Source organism: Wolffia australiana, chromosome 4 (assembly GCF_029677425.1).
Source record: "Wolffia australiana isolate 7733 chromosome 4, ASM2967742v1".
Lineage (NCBI taxonomy): Eukaryota > Viridiplantae > Streptophyta > Magnoliopsida > Alismatales > Araceae > Wolffia > Wolffia australiana.
Genome location: NC_135838.1, coordinates 9,178,384 through 9,194,534, shown reverse-complemented (window position 1 = coordinate 9,194,534; position 16,151 = coordinate 9,178,384). Strand labels below are relative to the sequence as shown.

General features: G+C 46.1%; 2 protein-coding genes across 2 annotated transcripts; one reads left to right on the top strand and one right to left on the bottom strand.

Moving 5' to 3' along the window:
- Window positions 1-5,530, top strand: ORP1C (OSBP(oxysterol binding protein)-related protein 1C). Its single transcript, XM_078573638.1, has 10 exons — window positions 1-854; window positions 1,422-1,778; window positions 1,947-2,046; window positions 2,610-3,058; window positions 3,131-3,286; window positions 3,536-3,703; window positions 3,784-3,924; window positions 4,046-4,279; window positions 4,990-5,103; window positions 5,206-5,530. Exons 1-10 carry the CDS (start codon window positions 261-263, stop codon window positions 5,371-5,373), a joined length of 2,481 nt encoding a protein of 826 aa, XP_078429764.1. The 5' UTR covers window positions 1-260; the 3' UTR covers window positions 5,374-5,530.
- ATCHR12 (SNF2/Brahma-type chromatin-remodeling protein CHR12) lies at window positions 5,401-11,339 on the bottom strand. Its single transcript, XM_078573637.1, has 12 exons — window positions 10,980-11,339; window positions 10,231-10,384; window positions 9,701-9,765; window positions 9,311-9,505; window positions 9,076-9,225; window positions 8,476-8,847; window positions 8,150-8,409; window positions 7,860-8,078; window positions 7,576-7,783; window positions 7,342-7,495; window positions 6,674-7,276; window positions 5,401-6,103 (listed from the first exon to the last, which is right to left on the bottom strand). Exons 1-12 carry the CDS (start codon window positions 11,190-11,192, stop codon window positions 5,541-5,543), a joined length of 3,156 nt encoding a protein of 1,051 aa, XP_078429763.1. The 5' UTR covers window positions 11,193-11,339; the 3' UTR covers window positions 5,401-5,540.
- Window positions 11,340-16,151: the final 4,812 nt, after the last annotated feature.

Here is a 16,151-nt window from a genome sequence, read left to right as displayed (position 1 = left end):
GGGGGCTTTCTCGGGGCGAGCAGTCAAAACGCCGCCCCGCAAAATCGCCGCCGGCGATCGCCGTAGCGCCGCCGCAGCGCCGCCGAGGAAGAACAACAACGACAAAGATGAAGACTTCCGAAGAATCTCTGGTCACCGCCGCTGTCGATCTCCGCCGCGGTGGGTTTTCTGATACGATTCGCGTGATCTGAGACGGAATCATCTGGGTTTTGTTTGTTCCCTCTTCTCGATCGCTCGATCTATCGGTTTATCTCGATCGGATGCATCCTTTCTGCTGCGTGTCGCCGATCCCGTTGCCGGCAGGAAAATTCCCTGATTCCTCGGCGCAATCCGCCTCCCGGATGACGGAGGACGGCGGGATGCCGACGCCTACGCGGAAATCCTCTTCCGCAAGCCGCGATTCGTCCCCCCACGCGCTCGATCAACGCGTCAGCGATGGTTGCTCCAATTCGAATGGGCTGAGATTGCCCGTCACTCGAAGTCAGAGCAGCAGTTCTTACCAATTCAGGAATTCTTCGGCGGTAGATCTGCCGTCGTTCAGAATGCCGTCTTTTCATGATCAGCCCGGCGATCTTCGTGGGGAGGTGAGGCTGAACAACATCGTGGGCAATGGGATTTCTGGGATTCTTCACAAATGGGTGAATTATGGAAAAGGGTGGCGGCCGAGGTGGTTTGTTCTTCAGGATGGTGTTCTTTCCTTCTACAAAATTCATGGCCCGGACAGAATTGAGGTCAATCACGAGACGGAGAAGGGGTCAAAGGTCATTGGGGAGGAATCAATGCGGCGTCTTTCGCGCCGCCGCCATGGCCATTCCCACCACCGCCGCAAGCCCGTCGGCGAGATCCATCTGAAGGTAAGCTGCCGCCTGATTCCTTTGATTTATACTCAATTATCATTTTGTATTGGATTCGTATGGATGAATTATGTTAATTGAGAGAAGACTGAGAATATAACCAGACGAGATTGATCTAAACCGGTAGTATTTTGGTTCAACATGCAAGAACTTTAGTCCAGAGAATAATGTAGACCCTAAAAGAATAGTTAAGATCGTTTAACTCTAAGATCTTATTCTGTTTTGTGCATCCTAAATTATTCCCTCATTTGTTTTAGGACAGACTTAGCCTCTAAATGTTTATTAATCCCAAACTGAATGAAATTTCTTAATCCCAAAATTGGGGATTAAATGATGGCTTTTGATGTATAATAATACATATCAAAGATCCTATCATGTTTAGTCCATCCCAAAGTATTACATGATATTTCTTAGGACAGGCTTAGCCTCTACACGTTTAATTAAAGCCAAACTGAATGAAATGTCTTAATCCCATAATTGTGATAGTTCAAACACTTTAGTGGGGATTAAATGATGGCTTATCATCTGCAATAATGTATGTCATTGTCTGCTGGTTCGGTTTTGCAGGTTTCTACTATCAGGGAGAGTCGATCAGATGACAAGAGGTTCTCGATCTTCACCGGGACGAAGAGACTTCATCTAAGAGCAGACACGAGGGAGGATCGTTTGATGTGGTTGGACGCGTTGCAAGCAGTAAAGGAGATGTTTCCAAGATTGTCCACCTCCGAGTTGATGGCTCCCTTGGACAGCATTGTTATGTCGACGGAGAAGCTGAGGAAACGTCTTCAGGAGGAGAGAGTGAGCGATCCAGTCATCCAAGACTGTGAACAAATCATGAAGACAGAGTTTTCCTCGTTGCAGAAGAAATTGGTGGCTCTCAAACAGAAGCAGCTCCTCCTTCTTGATACTCTTCGACAATTAGAGGTTGAAACTTTTGTTCTTCCTTCAAGTCATTGCTGGATACCTATCACTCATGTTTGAAAATTTTCATTTGGGTTTTAGTCATTGAGGAGCTGAATCTTTTTTAATGGGTATATCTCAATTTTGGCGCACAGCTCTTCTAGGAGTTAACCTTACTTATCTTACATTTAGACAGAAAAGGTCGATCTAGAGAATACCCTTGTCGACGAAAGCCAAAGGCAGTTCAAGGAGGATGAATTTCTTTCTACTTCGAGGCAAGAGAAGTACAGTGGTATGTCCCTTCGGACGACACCTTTAATCTCTCATTTGTTCCTTTTCAGCTGCTTGGCCAGTTATTTTTATTTATTGCAAAAAACCCAAAATGTTAGTGCCATTTTTTACCATAAAGTAATTCATGTAAACGGTATCTAAATTTTTTGATCGAGTTCAGGAAAATTGGGAACAACTATCCAAAAATAATCTTGAATTTTCATCTCAGAAACTCTAGGAATTTCAGATAATATTTGTCTTTGTTCCATAATAAATCCATTAATTTACATGTTTTTATCGCCAATTTGTTCCCCTGACAAGTGGGGACAAATGGCTGCGAAAGGGTGCTTGGATTTATCCGTTGTTTAATCTTTATATTTAAAATCTTATGTCTTCAAACCTTTTCTGTACTAACGAAATAGTGTTTTTGTCATACACCAGTGGCTTAAACACATATTTATATGCACCAAAATGTGTCGTATGAGCTCTAATTTATGCATATAAGTCCCAATATATCTCCCATCGGATATGTGTAGCCTCTTATCAGAAGATGTCTCACAAATCTCAACTTTGATTTCCTTATAGAGGGAAGCGCCTCAGAGTCTGATGATGAAAATGAAAGGAATGATGCGCCTGATGAAGAATCCGATGAAGACGACAATGCATTTTTTGACACACACGACTTTCAGTCAACAAGCTCTTTTAAAAGCAGTGCGTCTGAGTTTCAAAGGCTTTCTTCTGATCTGGATGAGGACGATCTCTACGGTATCGATTATCTAGATGATAGCGATGCCGCCATCAGGCCTTTGGCTGGGACTTATCCATACATTCAGAGGCGAAAGAAATTGCCTGATCCCGTAGAGAAGGAGAAAGGTGTCAGCCTCTGGTCAATGATCAAAGACAACATCGGCAAAGATCTGACGAAAGTTTGTCTTCCTGTTTACTTCAACGAACCCCTCTCATCTCTTCAGAAGTGCTTTGAGGATCTAGAATACTCGTTCCTCCTAGACCGTGCCTATGAGTGGGGAAAAAAGGTGGAGCTTTTATTTGATTTTATTTTCAGTTTATCTAATTAATGCCCCAGATTACTCAACTAAGCCCTGCAGGGTAATTCCCTCATGAGGATTCTTAATGTGGCGGCATTTGCCACCTCGGGGTATTCGTCGACAGAGGGAAGAAACTGCAAGCCGTTTAATCCTCTGCTTGGGGAGACATTTGAGGCTGAGTACCCAGATAAAGGCATTCGTTTCCTTTCGGAAAAGGTTTCAAATTCCTGGACTTCGCTTAAATAAACTGCGATTTGTATTCATTGAAATTCATTCATTTGATCTCAGTACGTTCAAAGAAATAGTAGTTTAGATTCAAGTGCCTGCCACAGTGCTAGAGCAATAGCTAATAGCAAGGGCGCTACTTGTCCTCTTATGGAGTTTGACGATGTTGCCTTCAACCCTTCTGGAATAATTTGATTGATGATCTAAGATAGACTTTAATCTATTAATTCGTCGTGACAGGTAAGCCATCATCCGATGGTGGTAGCATGCCACTGCGAGGGAAAGGGATGGAGATTCTGGGGTGACAGCGATCTGAAGAGCAAGTTCTGGGGGCGCTCCATCCAGCTGGACCCTGTCGGTGTTTTAACTCTGGAGTTTGACGATGGAGAGATCTTTCGGTGGAGCAAGGTAAGGGGAGATAAAAAATGATAAATCTCAAATATCTGTTAAATTTCTTCCTGAAAATTATACGAATAATCATATTCCAGGTGACAACCTCTATCTACAACCTGATACTGGGGAAGCTCTACTGCGATCATTATGGCACCATGCGCATACAAGGCAACAAAGATTATTCCTGCAAGCTGAAGTTCAAGGAGCAATCCATCATCGATCGAAATCCCCATCAGGTCAGGCTCCAATCCTTAATCATGACTTATGATGATGCTCGTGGGGATGATGATGATGATGATGATGAGGAGGAGGAGATGGATAAAGTCATAGGTGGACTAAAAGGATGATGTGATGTAGGTGCAAGGGATAGTGCAGGATCGGTACGGTAAGACAGTGGCAACTCTGATTGGGAAGTGGGATGAGAGCATTCAGTATGTGATGGGGGACTGCTCGTCCAAGAGTAAGCTCTCGTCGGAGCTATTGGCCAATGCCCCGGTGTTGTGGAAGCGGGCTAGACAGTCCCAGCACCCTACCCGTTACAATCTCACCCGCTTTGCCATCACTATGAACGAGCTCACCCCAGGACTTAAGGTTAATTCTCGTTCTCCCATGGGTTCCAATAACTCTTACTTCATTTTGTTGTATGGGTTGTAATATTATCGTGAAATGGTTCTATGAAGCTCTCTCTCTCCATTTCTCTCTCATGCGCCAACTTCCTGTGCTCCATTTTCTTGTGCAGATTTTACTATCGTCATGCATGGTTTCTATCAGCTTTTTCTTTATCACGGGTTCCAGTTTTTCTTGCATGGTTGTAGTATTACCATGCGTGGATTCTCTCTTATTTTCCTCTCATGGGTTCCAATTTCTCTTGCTCTATTTTCTTGCATGGTTGTAGTAGTATCATGCGTGGCTTCTATCTGATTTTTCCTCTCTCATTGGTTCCAATTTCTCTCGCTCCATTTTAATGCATGGCTCTAGTAATATCAAGTAGGTGTTCTCTCAGCTTTTTTCACCCTCTTTCTCTCATCCGTTCTAATTTCTCTTGCTCCATTTTCTTGCGTGCTTGTACTATCATGCATGTGTTCAATCGACTTCTCTCTCATGGGTTCCAATTTCTACTGCTCCATTTTCTAGCATGGACTGTTCCATTACCATGCAATGATTCTATGAACCTCTCCCTCTCCAGGGGTCCAATTTTTCTTACATGGATTGTATGGTTATCACTGGTTCTACCAAGCTTTCTCCATCAATTTATACATATATACCCTTTCATGCATGGTTCCTAATTTGAGAAAAATCAGGAGAAGCTGCCGCCAACGGACTCGAGGCTAAGGCCTGACCAGCGATGCCTGGAAAATGGCGAGTACGAGACGGCCAATGCCGAGAAGCTTAGACTTGAGCAGAGGCAACGCCAGGTGAGCCCCCAACATATGATCATCATCATCATGCCTGTTCATAGCCATGATGATGATAATAGCAATAATGATGATGATGGCATCGAAAATGTGCATGTGCAGGCCAGGAAGATGCAAGAGAGGGGATGGAAGCCTCGATGGTTTGCCAAGGACAAGGGCGAAGAGACGTATCGCTATGTCGGCGGCTACTGGGAGGCCCGTGAATCCTCTGCCTGGGGCTCCTGCCCTGATATCTTTGGCAAAGTCCCAGCTGACTCCCCCATTGACTAACGTATTCCCACCGTCTACTCATCATCATCATCATCATCATCACTGTCATCATAATTTTCTCAAGCAACGCTCGACATTCCGAGCATGTAAAGAGAAGCAGACATACACTCTTTTTGTTTGAAACGAATGAAATCAATAAACGCCAGATTCATAAACCTCTTACAGTCTCAGGCGTTTAGCTTAAAGGCCGAGGAGCGTCTTCTCTTGTGGGCCCGCCAGGAAAACATGGTGTCCCCCGTCCACGTGTCGGCTGGGGATTCGTCCATGTCGGCAGACTCGGTTTCCTCTGGAGTCTGCACCGGGGACGGACCGTCACTAGTGCTGGGAGACGAGTGGCGCCTGTCCCTGGGGAAGGGCTTTTTGGGAACATCCTCGCCACCCTCGACAGCCTTGATCCACTGGTGGTCGCTGAGGGAGTCGTAGTAGACCACCTCCTTCCGGCGGCGCTTGCCCAGGACTTGGTCAGAGGCAGGGGTGGAGTCCGGCCCGGGGTTATTGGGCCGGTCACGGCCCGTGGAGTAGGCCCAGTCAGGGACCTCATGCTCCTCCATGAGTCGCGTCCGGTAGTTCTCGCGGCGGCGGCGCTCCTCATCCATCTTCTCAAAGAGCCAAAACTCCTCGTCGGAGCGCGCCGCCAGCCGATTGATCTCCCTCTCGCTTGGCACGTCTGTTCCCAGAGTGCTCGTCCCCCTCCTCATTATCTCCTGCAGCATCTCCCTCCTGTCTTGGGCTGGACATCCCATCCAAAATAATCATCATCATTAGAATTTAGTGATTGCTTCATGATTGGCGTGCATCGTTTCAGAGATAGAGAGAGAAATGAAGAGAGAGAGAGAGAGAGAGGAGGAGCGGGAGAGAGAGATCCAGACAGATAAAATGGGAGTGAGAGAGCGAGATAAATAAAGAGACATGAGAGAGAAAGAGAGATAAAGACAGATAAAATAGGGTTGAGAAGAGAGAGATAAATAAAAAGAGAGAATGGGATGAAGTGAGAAAGAGAGAGAGAGAGATAAAAGGGATAAAGGAGAGGGAGAAAAAGGAGAGAGAGAGAGAGAGAGATAATGCGATAAAGAGAGATGAAACAGGAAAGAGAGGGATGAAGAGATAGAGAAAAAGATAATTAGAGACCGAGAGAGAACGGAAGAGAGAAAGAGAAAGAAATAAGTAGAGACAGTCGAAGTGATATATGTGTATATATAGAGAGAGAGAGACAGAAAAAGAGAGAGAAAGATGAATAGAGATGGGGGGGGGGGGGCGGAAAACATGAAAAACAATAGAGAAAAGAGAGGAAGAAGCAAACCAGTGGAGGTGGTGTTGAAGAGGCCAGCTTGGATGACCTTGGCGTCGATGCCCATCTTCTGCTTGGCACGCTCCAGAATCTCCTCCTCAATTGACCCAGTGCTGACCAGGACAAAGACTCGGACCTCCTTCTTCTGGCCAATCCGGTGGGCCCGGTCCTCTGCCTGTTGGTCCATCTGCGGGTTCCAGTCACTGTCAAAGATGATCACAGTGTCGGCCGTCTGCAGGTTCAGCCCAAGCCCCCCTGCCCTTGTGCTCAGCAAGAACATGAAGTAAGGAGACTCCGGCGCGTTGAACTTCTTCAGCAACGACCCTCTCTCCTCGGTCTTCGTCGACCCGTCGAGCCGCAAGTACTTGAAATCATGCAGCTGCAGGTAGATCTCGAGCACGTCGATGAGCCGAGTCATCTGAGAGAAGAGCAGGACCCGGTGCCCAGCCCGCCGCAGCTTCGGCAGAAGCCGGTCCAGCAACTCGAACTTGCCTGAAGCCCTCACTATCTCATCTTTCCGCCACATGTTGTATTCCCCCACGAAGAGATAAGGGTGGTTGCAGCACTTCCTCAGCTGCATGGACAAGTTCTGAAGGCTCTTTGACTTCCCCGTCCCTGCAACCGTAGACGGTCAAAGAGGATATTTTATTTTGTTTAATTTTTTTTTCTCGACTATGTACCAGAGTGAAGACCGACTCTTCCAACATCAGTGACTTGCTGGTAGTACGCTTTCTGCCATGCGGATAGATCACATTTCAGAATTACTTGTATTTTGCTGGGGAGAAATTTCTCGACCTCGTCCTTCTTCCTCCTCAGCAAGAAAGGCCTGATAACCTGGATAATTGCTTCGAAAATGGTCAAATTTAAAGACGAAGATGGTTGGAACAGTTGGATAAAATTTAAAGACGACTTACTTGATGAAGTCGGCGGATGATCAGTAGCTCCTCCTCATCGGAGAGAGAGACTTCACATCGATCCGCGAATGGAGCGTTGAACCACTCCTCAAAGTTCTGAACCGAGTTGAAAATGCTGGGAAGAAGAAAGTTGAGAAGAGACCAGAGTTCTTGCAGGCTATTCTGTATCGGTGTCCCAGTCAACAGAAGCCTGCGTCGAATTCGGTAACTGCAGTACATAATAGATATGTTGATTGCATTTTTCATTTTTTGAACATGCCTAAGATAAGAGTTAGGAAATTTACCCAGACACGAGGGTTCGGGCGAGAGAGCACTCGTGGTTTTTCAATCGGTGGCCTTCATCAACAATCACATAATACCAAGGAATCTTCTTCAGAAACGCCTTGTCCCTCATTATCAGATCGTAATGCGTGATCATGGCGTTGAATTTATCCGGACCAGAGAACTCTTCTCTCAGCAATTTCCTCTCTTCCAACCGCCCATCATATAGAACAGCCACAATGCTGGATAAAATGGCAAGCATCGTTAGATGGGCTGCACAAAGTATGGGGTCAAAATTTGGGTAATTTAATACCTTGGAGCCCAGGTGGCAAACTCATTGGCCCAATTAGGCAAGACGGCCTTTGGGGCCACGATCAAGTGAGGCCCACTAACGCCCTTGTGCTCTATCAAGTAGGCGATCAGTGCAATGGTCTGGATCGTCTTGCCTAAGCCCATTTCATCAGCCAGGATGCCGTTCAAGTTGTTGTTAAACAAGGAGAGCATCCACTGAAGGCCTTCCAACTGGTAAGGCCGTAATTCGCCACCTTGAAGAATAGACGGTTGTTCCGTCACCTGAAAATCAACTCAAAATTATAATAACTTTATAGATCAGGAGAAATCTTGAATATTTATGCCTACCTTTTCCTGGATGGAGTGAACTGCCGAGTCATACTGCCGCTGACCTTCTAGAAGATCCTTGGCCCTGAGGGAAGAGGGAGAAGTAGAGGAGCCCAAATCAACATCACTTAAATCCTTGGCCTCGGCTTCGCTTTGAGTCTCGGTGTCACGGCGAGTTTCAGCAGCAACAAAGTGTTCTGCGTCCTTTTGTCTCTGTACAGCAGCACCAAGTCGGACAAGAAGATCATTCGTCTTCTCAAGGAGTGTCGTCAAACGCTCGTTCTTACTCTCTTCCACCATTCTCATGTAGGCTTCTTGATCATCTGCCTTCAGCGCTTGGAACCTCAGTTTTTCTGCACGTGTTGCTCGTTGTCTTTGCCTTGCGTGCCACGCCTGGCCACAGACAAGGAGTATAATACCAAAATTATTATCCATAATTTTCATAAAAGATTAATCATGAGTATCAATTTACTTGCATTTCCTAAATATCCCAACAAATTAGCCACTAAAATGAATTATAATCAAGAAAATATGACTATCAATTTACCGGAACGCCCGAGTGTGTTAGTTCTTGTAAATTAAACCACACCGATTGTTAATAAATGAAGATTGTTAACGTACTTGGACTCCATCATTCTTTTGTTTTCTTCGTTTCTGAATTGCTTGGGCTTGCAATTGAAACTCCCGAGCTGCATTAAGTATTTCTGCAAAGAACTTCCTTTTCTTGGTCTCGACAATATTTTTTTCTTCTTCCTCAAATCTGGATAACCTCTGGATGGAAAATAAATAAGGAAAAACGTTGATCAACGATAAAAACATCCAACAAGGGCGACCGGTAAAATGCCACTTAAAATACCTCTGCATCTCGCTTTTTACGCTGCCGGTCATCTGCTTCCATGGCAAACGAATCTCCAATGCCGTACAAAATGAACGGGTGCCTCAGTCTCATCATTCCCCAGTCAAACAACTGACTTTCAGGGTTTGTGCACTTCTGAAATAACCGATGCTCGGATGACACATCCGACCTTACTTTCTTCTGCAATTCTGCCAACTGCTTAAATACGAAGGGATTAATGTCTTCTCTCATTTATTTTCATCACGAGACTTATGTTAAACAGACATTGAGAGATTAAAAAAAAGTCCCACTATCATTAAGACTAAAAAACAGAACGACGCTATCATGATCCCAATGAAAAAGAGTGATAATATTAAATGAATTAATTTCCTGTCCAAGTAATGAAATTACCTTAAGCCCATAAAGTTCCAACAGACACTTCATCTGCAGATCATCACCCCAACTTGAAGGTAACCCTGGATGAGATAGGAATGTCAGTTTGGAGATCGGATGGAAAGGTCATACGTAATGAATTAATGTTCAATTATGAAAGAAGGCAGAACAAGTATCTCGACTTGTGCGAAATAATGATCAAAACCATGAAACAGCAAACTATCAAGACGAAGGCCTAAAAATAACGTATTTTGACAAAAGTTGGCAGATGACTCATATTAGCGCCCCCCTCGGTAAATAATGATAAACATAAATGTGAGAAACACGTACGTTTTTTCATGATGATCATAGAACACGTCCGTTGCTAAAATCTTTGTAGATCGTGAAGCCTAGATTGCTAAGAATATTTTCTCCATGAATGATAACTTCTCACCTACTCATGCCGGAAACTAAATGCTTGATATTTGACACATGATCGCAGAATTAAGCCCGTGGAGAGAATCAATTTGGAATATTAAGAAATTCAGAAAAAAGAAAAAACTGAACACCTTCAAGTTGTTTCAGACGATGTTCAATTTGACTCTTTAGGCGCGCTTCTTTCAACTCTCTCAAAGTCGAAGCAGTCGTACAGTGAGATCGCTGAGTTTCCAACGCGTCTTCAAATTCCATTAACAAATGGCTCTTCATCGGACCTTCGTGAACCTGCAAATAATTGAAACAAGCGATGTAGATCCAGAAAAAAAAAGTGGCAGAAATGAAAGTAAATCCATGAAACTTTGAGACTTGTAGGTTTAGGTAATTTAACACTAAGTATAACAATTAACTTTTTGAAGAAATATAGGAAGATATGATAATTATAATAGAATAAGCTGCTCTTATGCAGTGAGTTAGGTAATTTAAGAGAGTGAGAGAGAGAAGATATGTTTCCTTCGTTCTGCTACGGCCTCTAACAGATACTCTACACCCAGCAGAGAATTGAACGGTATACATGCCAGGCCACTCCAAATAACAATCCAGAACCCACAACAAGCGATCATTCGGCAGATTAAATCAAAATTATCTCCAAAAACTGCGATTTTTATCATGATAACCGAGTAAACACAAAGAGAAAGAGGAACTTCCACGATTGAAAATCTTGAAGAGGCAAAAAGAAACATAAAATCCCATGTCGTAACAAACATAATTCGCGCGACATGAAAATGGAAATTCTCCGCAACCCACTAGAGATCAACCCAAAAGACACATCGAAATTCTGCAAAAACAAGCAAACAGAGAGACAAGGAGCGAGAGATCTCACGCCGTCTCCCTCGGAAGCGCGTTGAATGGCCGCCACGGCGCCAAAAAGATCGGGAAGAAGCGGGCGGTTCCTGGAAACGAGATTGAGGGCGCGAATCAGCGTTCTCGCCTTCTCCACCTCGTCCGTGTCCTCGCCTTCGTCGCCGTCGCCACTGTCGAGGGCAGGAAGACGCATCCCGCCCCCCGCTGCAAGCGAGCTCAGCTGGGCTGCCATGGCGGGACGCCACTCAACGTCCAACTCGTAAATTTTTCAAATTCTGCCGCAAAAACCACGCTCCTACTTCGCCGATTTCAATATTTCTCTCTCGCTCTTCTCCCAAACCCCCCCAATTTCTCCTCTCCTTCCCCTAATATTCCTTCCTTTGCCTTGCCTCGCACGGACACCCCCCCCCCAACCCCCCTATGAACTTCCGCTTTCGGGTCTAGCCCTACCCGATAAGCCCTACCCGAAACCCCCTCGCACGTGTCCTTTTTTAGACACTAACTTATATACCTGTATAGTGCAGGGACGCGGACGGGACGATTTTTCGTCCCATGACGAAACAATCGTCCTGTCTAAGGGTATGGACGAAATTCGATACGAAAATTCATCCTGGGGACCATTGGACGGGACCTTTTTTTCGTCCCATGACGAAACAATCGTCCTGTCTAAGGGTATGGACGAAATTCGATACGAAAATTCGTCCTGGGGACCATCGGACGGGACCTTTATTTCGTCACATGACGAAACAATCGTCCCGTCTAAGGGTATGGACGAAATTCGATACGAAAATTCGTCCTGGGGACCATCGGACGGGACCTTTATTTCGTCCCATGACGAAACAATCGTCCCGTCGAAGGGTATGGATGAAATTCGATACGAAAATTCATCCTGGGAACCACCGGACGGGATGATTTTTTCGTCCAATGACGAAACAATCGTCCCGTCCAAGTGTATGGACCGAATTCGGGACATTTTGTCCGGGGGACTGCCGGACCGGACGGTTTACGTCGCGCGAGGAGTAATTCTACATATGTCCCTTCACATTCTCTCTCCTCTGTATTTTACTAAAAAACTTAGAAATATCGATATTAATATATTAAAAACATAAAACAGGTTTTTTTTTCATCCGGGACAAGGGACAGGATGGTTTTCTCCCTGGACAGTACGAAAATTTGTCCCACGAAGACTGAAAGGGATGATTTTCATACTGTCGGATGAAAAAATCATCCCATCCTTCGTCCTTGCACAGAATCCGGACGTCGGACGGGATCAAATTCGTCCCGTCCCATCCATCGTCCATCGTCTTCGTCCAGGACGATCCGGAATTATAGCTGAACCTGTTCTAGAGTCATGTGACTAGCCTAAACGTGTTTAATCATCCGTCATCCTCTCAGAATTATACAACATCAAACTGCAGGCTGGGGCTCAGTAGTCGTCATCTGTTAACATGTCAGCTTATGACGATTTCGATAGTCGATGCCTTGTATGATGTCGATGACGCCGTTGGCAAGGACTGATGGCGAGTTTATGGTGTATTTTGTTGGTTTTTTTCTAAATGCCATGGTTTTATTTACAAGCTCATGGAAATCCGGTGATGGTCATTCCTGCAATGAAGAGACAAATAGCAACAGCCAATACCAGCATCAAGCAGTGGGGACGGTGCGATCTGTGGGACGGATTGGGTAGACTGTATGCAGGGGCTGTTGGGTCATTGACGTAGGACGACTATGGGATGGACGATTTAGGGCGGATGACGAGGCTATGGGTAGGAATGGGTTAAGGGATAAAACAATCCACAGAAATCACGGTCGATTCTCGGACTTAAAACCGATGAAATCTGGTGGTGCAGCTCCGACCCTTATCGAGGGCGGGAGTACTGTCTTCCCCCACCGCGACGATGCCTAAGCACCGAAATCAATACCTCGAATTCACGTCGCGAAGAAACACTCGAGAAAAGGAGAGAAGAAGAGGAAATCCAAGTCTAATTCTGACGGCGGTGGAAACTTCCCGAGAAAATACTGAGCGGAGAACACGTCGACACCACATGGTTCAGGTATACCTCAGCACCGTGGTGCGTGTAGAGGCTGCAGGTAATTCTGCTCGTGGCGACGAAGGCGGCGTGATACTGGAACGGGCGCTCCGGGCGTTGTCCGGCCCTGGTGGACGTTATGAAGCGGGACGCCGGGTCGGGCGCGACGAACTCCGCGCTGGCGCGCGCGCTTGAGGCGCCGCCGACGGCGCGCGCGCGCCAGCGCGCAGGCGGAGGCGCACGCGGCGCGCTGGGATGGATCGCGGTGGCGGCGGCGTGGCGCATGTGACCGCGCTTGCGCGCGCGGTGATGACGACGGCGGCGCGGCAGCGGCGGCGGTGGTGGCGGCGGCGCGACGACGGTGATGACGCGGCACGCGACGGCACGACGGGAAGGTTAGGGCAAGATGAGGGGTAGGGCAATCCTCCAAGAAGAGTTAGAAAGAAAACTCAATTCTTGAATTATGATTGCCTAATGAGTTCTTGAAACAAATGACCTTATATAGGCCTTGGAGGAAAGAGAGAATAACTAGAAAATAAGACACGCAAGGGAAAACGTGCATCACGTCACGCCAAAGGGCAGTTGTGGATCTGCCTTTGGCGTCGTGTCATGACGCGCGTGGAGACGTGCGCGGGTGGTGACGTGGCGGACGACGGTTGTGGCGTGTTGACTTCTTCGTTGACTCCTGTTGACCGAGGTGGGTTGACTTCTGTTGACTTCATCTTTGGATCCGTAACGTCTGTGTTGACCCCGACTGCCTGCGGTGACGTGTCCCGGGCTGATGCATTGGCGTCCTCGCCATCAGTCATGCGGTGCAATCTGTGGGTACTACTTGCGTGAGGGGGAGCCGTATCCTCCAAGCGGCCAAGGCGTGGATGATGTAGCCATGACGAGCGGAGCACCGAGACGGATGCAGGGCACTAAGCATGTTCCCTGTGGGTGGTGCTGCGGTGCATAGGTGCCAAGGCTTGGAGCACCCAACATATTGACACCAATGAGGACCACAACAAAAAGAGAAATCAACGTGTAGTGTCAAGGCTGGGCTTTGAGCACAAATGGTGCCACAGATGGACATTAGGGCAATTTAGACAGTTGCATAGTCTCTGTGACAAATGACTGACGGAATACCCATCCCAATCCATTGTCCAATTCTTTCAATGATATCCCATCCTCAAATTTAGAGCTGATGGATAAATGACGAATTTGGACGGAAGGAAAGAGACTGAATGGGCTTCCGTTCAGTCATCCGTCCATAACATTTTAGTTCATCAGTTTTGTCATCCATCCATACTTCATCATCGTTACAACTCCATCGTCAGTCCCATTCCATCATTCATCTATTATATAAAACAGGACTGATGACGGACAAATCGATGACGAAGTAGACTGTTATCTTTCCTTGCATTTTCTTTGTTTAGTAGGCCATGTATGTCAGCTACGTATGTGTTTGTTTTTGCTTGTTTTCACGTGTTTGGACTGCTGTATGGACCTACATGTTTGCGTGTCTATGCACCCATGTGTGGGCAAGTTAGTGGGTTTCTCTCTCCTATTAGGTGACGGAAATATATGTGGCCGGTAAGCCAATCACACATTCCACATCTCGTTCCATATTCATTAATAGAACATATTCATTACCGTGCACGTGTGATGCATATAATGAAGTCCATGAATACATGATCAGACTTAGTGAATTATGATGAGATCGTAATGTGGAGATCACTAGTCTTTAAGCATGTATTCTAAACATTCCTATTCGAAGGATACGCGAGAAGGACATCGAAGTATCCAGATTGAATAACACTATCTAGCCTCACTCATATGATGAGTATGGCCGGTCCCGTGGCCATTAGTGTGGCGACACTAAGGATAGATAGTGGGTGCTCTTTAGTGGAAAGAGTTCGCTGAATTGATCCTTATGAATCCCTGAATGGCATTATACCAAACTGTCAATCAGATTGATTCACATCACGGTTGTGTAAGTGGTCTTTAGACCTGAGACACCAAAGATGTCTTATGGACGGAGGGCTATACTTTGACTATGGCCAACGAATCTCTAATCATGGGATTCCCAAAGGTCTTAGTTCGGGTGCATCAAGAAGTACACGAAGGCGATTGAGTGGTCAAGATGGGATCGTCCACCCTTGGTATAAGATGTGACAGCTCAAGGAAGACGATGCAACGAAGTCCTTGGCCAAGGCAATGAAATATCGTAGAAGAGTTCTCCGATAATTTCTGAATGCATCAGTACTAACTCGGATGATCGATTAGGGTTTGAAAGTTGACCATACCCTAAGTCGTCCAAGGAGTGTCAAGTGGATGAGGGATTATACATACATGGTAACCGATGACGAACAGGTTCCATGAGTGAGTCGATACACACTCCTTTGTATCTTCTAGGACACGAGGTGTAGCTTGGCACACCACGTGTCGGAGTCTCGACCTATCGATTGGGTTAAATCGATCCGATATTAGTTAATCTATATGATGATATAGTTAATTAATTTGGAAGGCCAATAAAGGTTATTGGGCCGCTGGAGTCGTTAACTAGACTGATACATGGGCCTAGAGGGTCACACGCAAATGGTCTTTTGGACGTTGGAAGATATACTTAAGTTTTAGGGGTTTTTATGAAAAATACCCACCAAGTATAAATAGGGGAAGGCCCTAAACAAAATTCACCCAGGCCAGAATTGTTCAGGGGCCTTTCCCCTTCTTCTCCACTCTCCCCACACCCCTTCTCCATCCCTGATGTGATCGGGACGACGTAACGATGCCGACGGAGAAATAATGGGGCTCGTCAACAAGGAGGAGATCTGACGCGCCGAGGACTGCGTGGATACATCTAGATGCTGTACACTTGAGCAGCTCGACTTGTCTCGCTCCGGGATCGAAGAAATCACGAATGAGATTCGTGCAAAGGTACTTCGTTTCAATCATTTTTGTTGATGTCGTTCGATTCGCAAAAGTCTTCCGTTGTGCATTGTTTTGTTCTGTTCATCCAGATCTAGGCCTCTAGAACCCAACATTAGGGGCTCTAATTACTCTTAATTGGGCCTTCTCCCCTTTATTTCTAAGGGGGAGTGATGGAGCGTGCCCAAGGGTCAACGACAACACGTCATCGGAGTCGTATTTGTCGACATCAGCATCACCTCTGGTCTGTG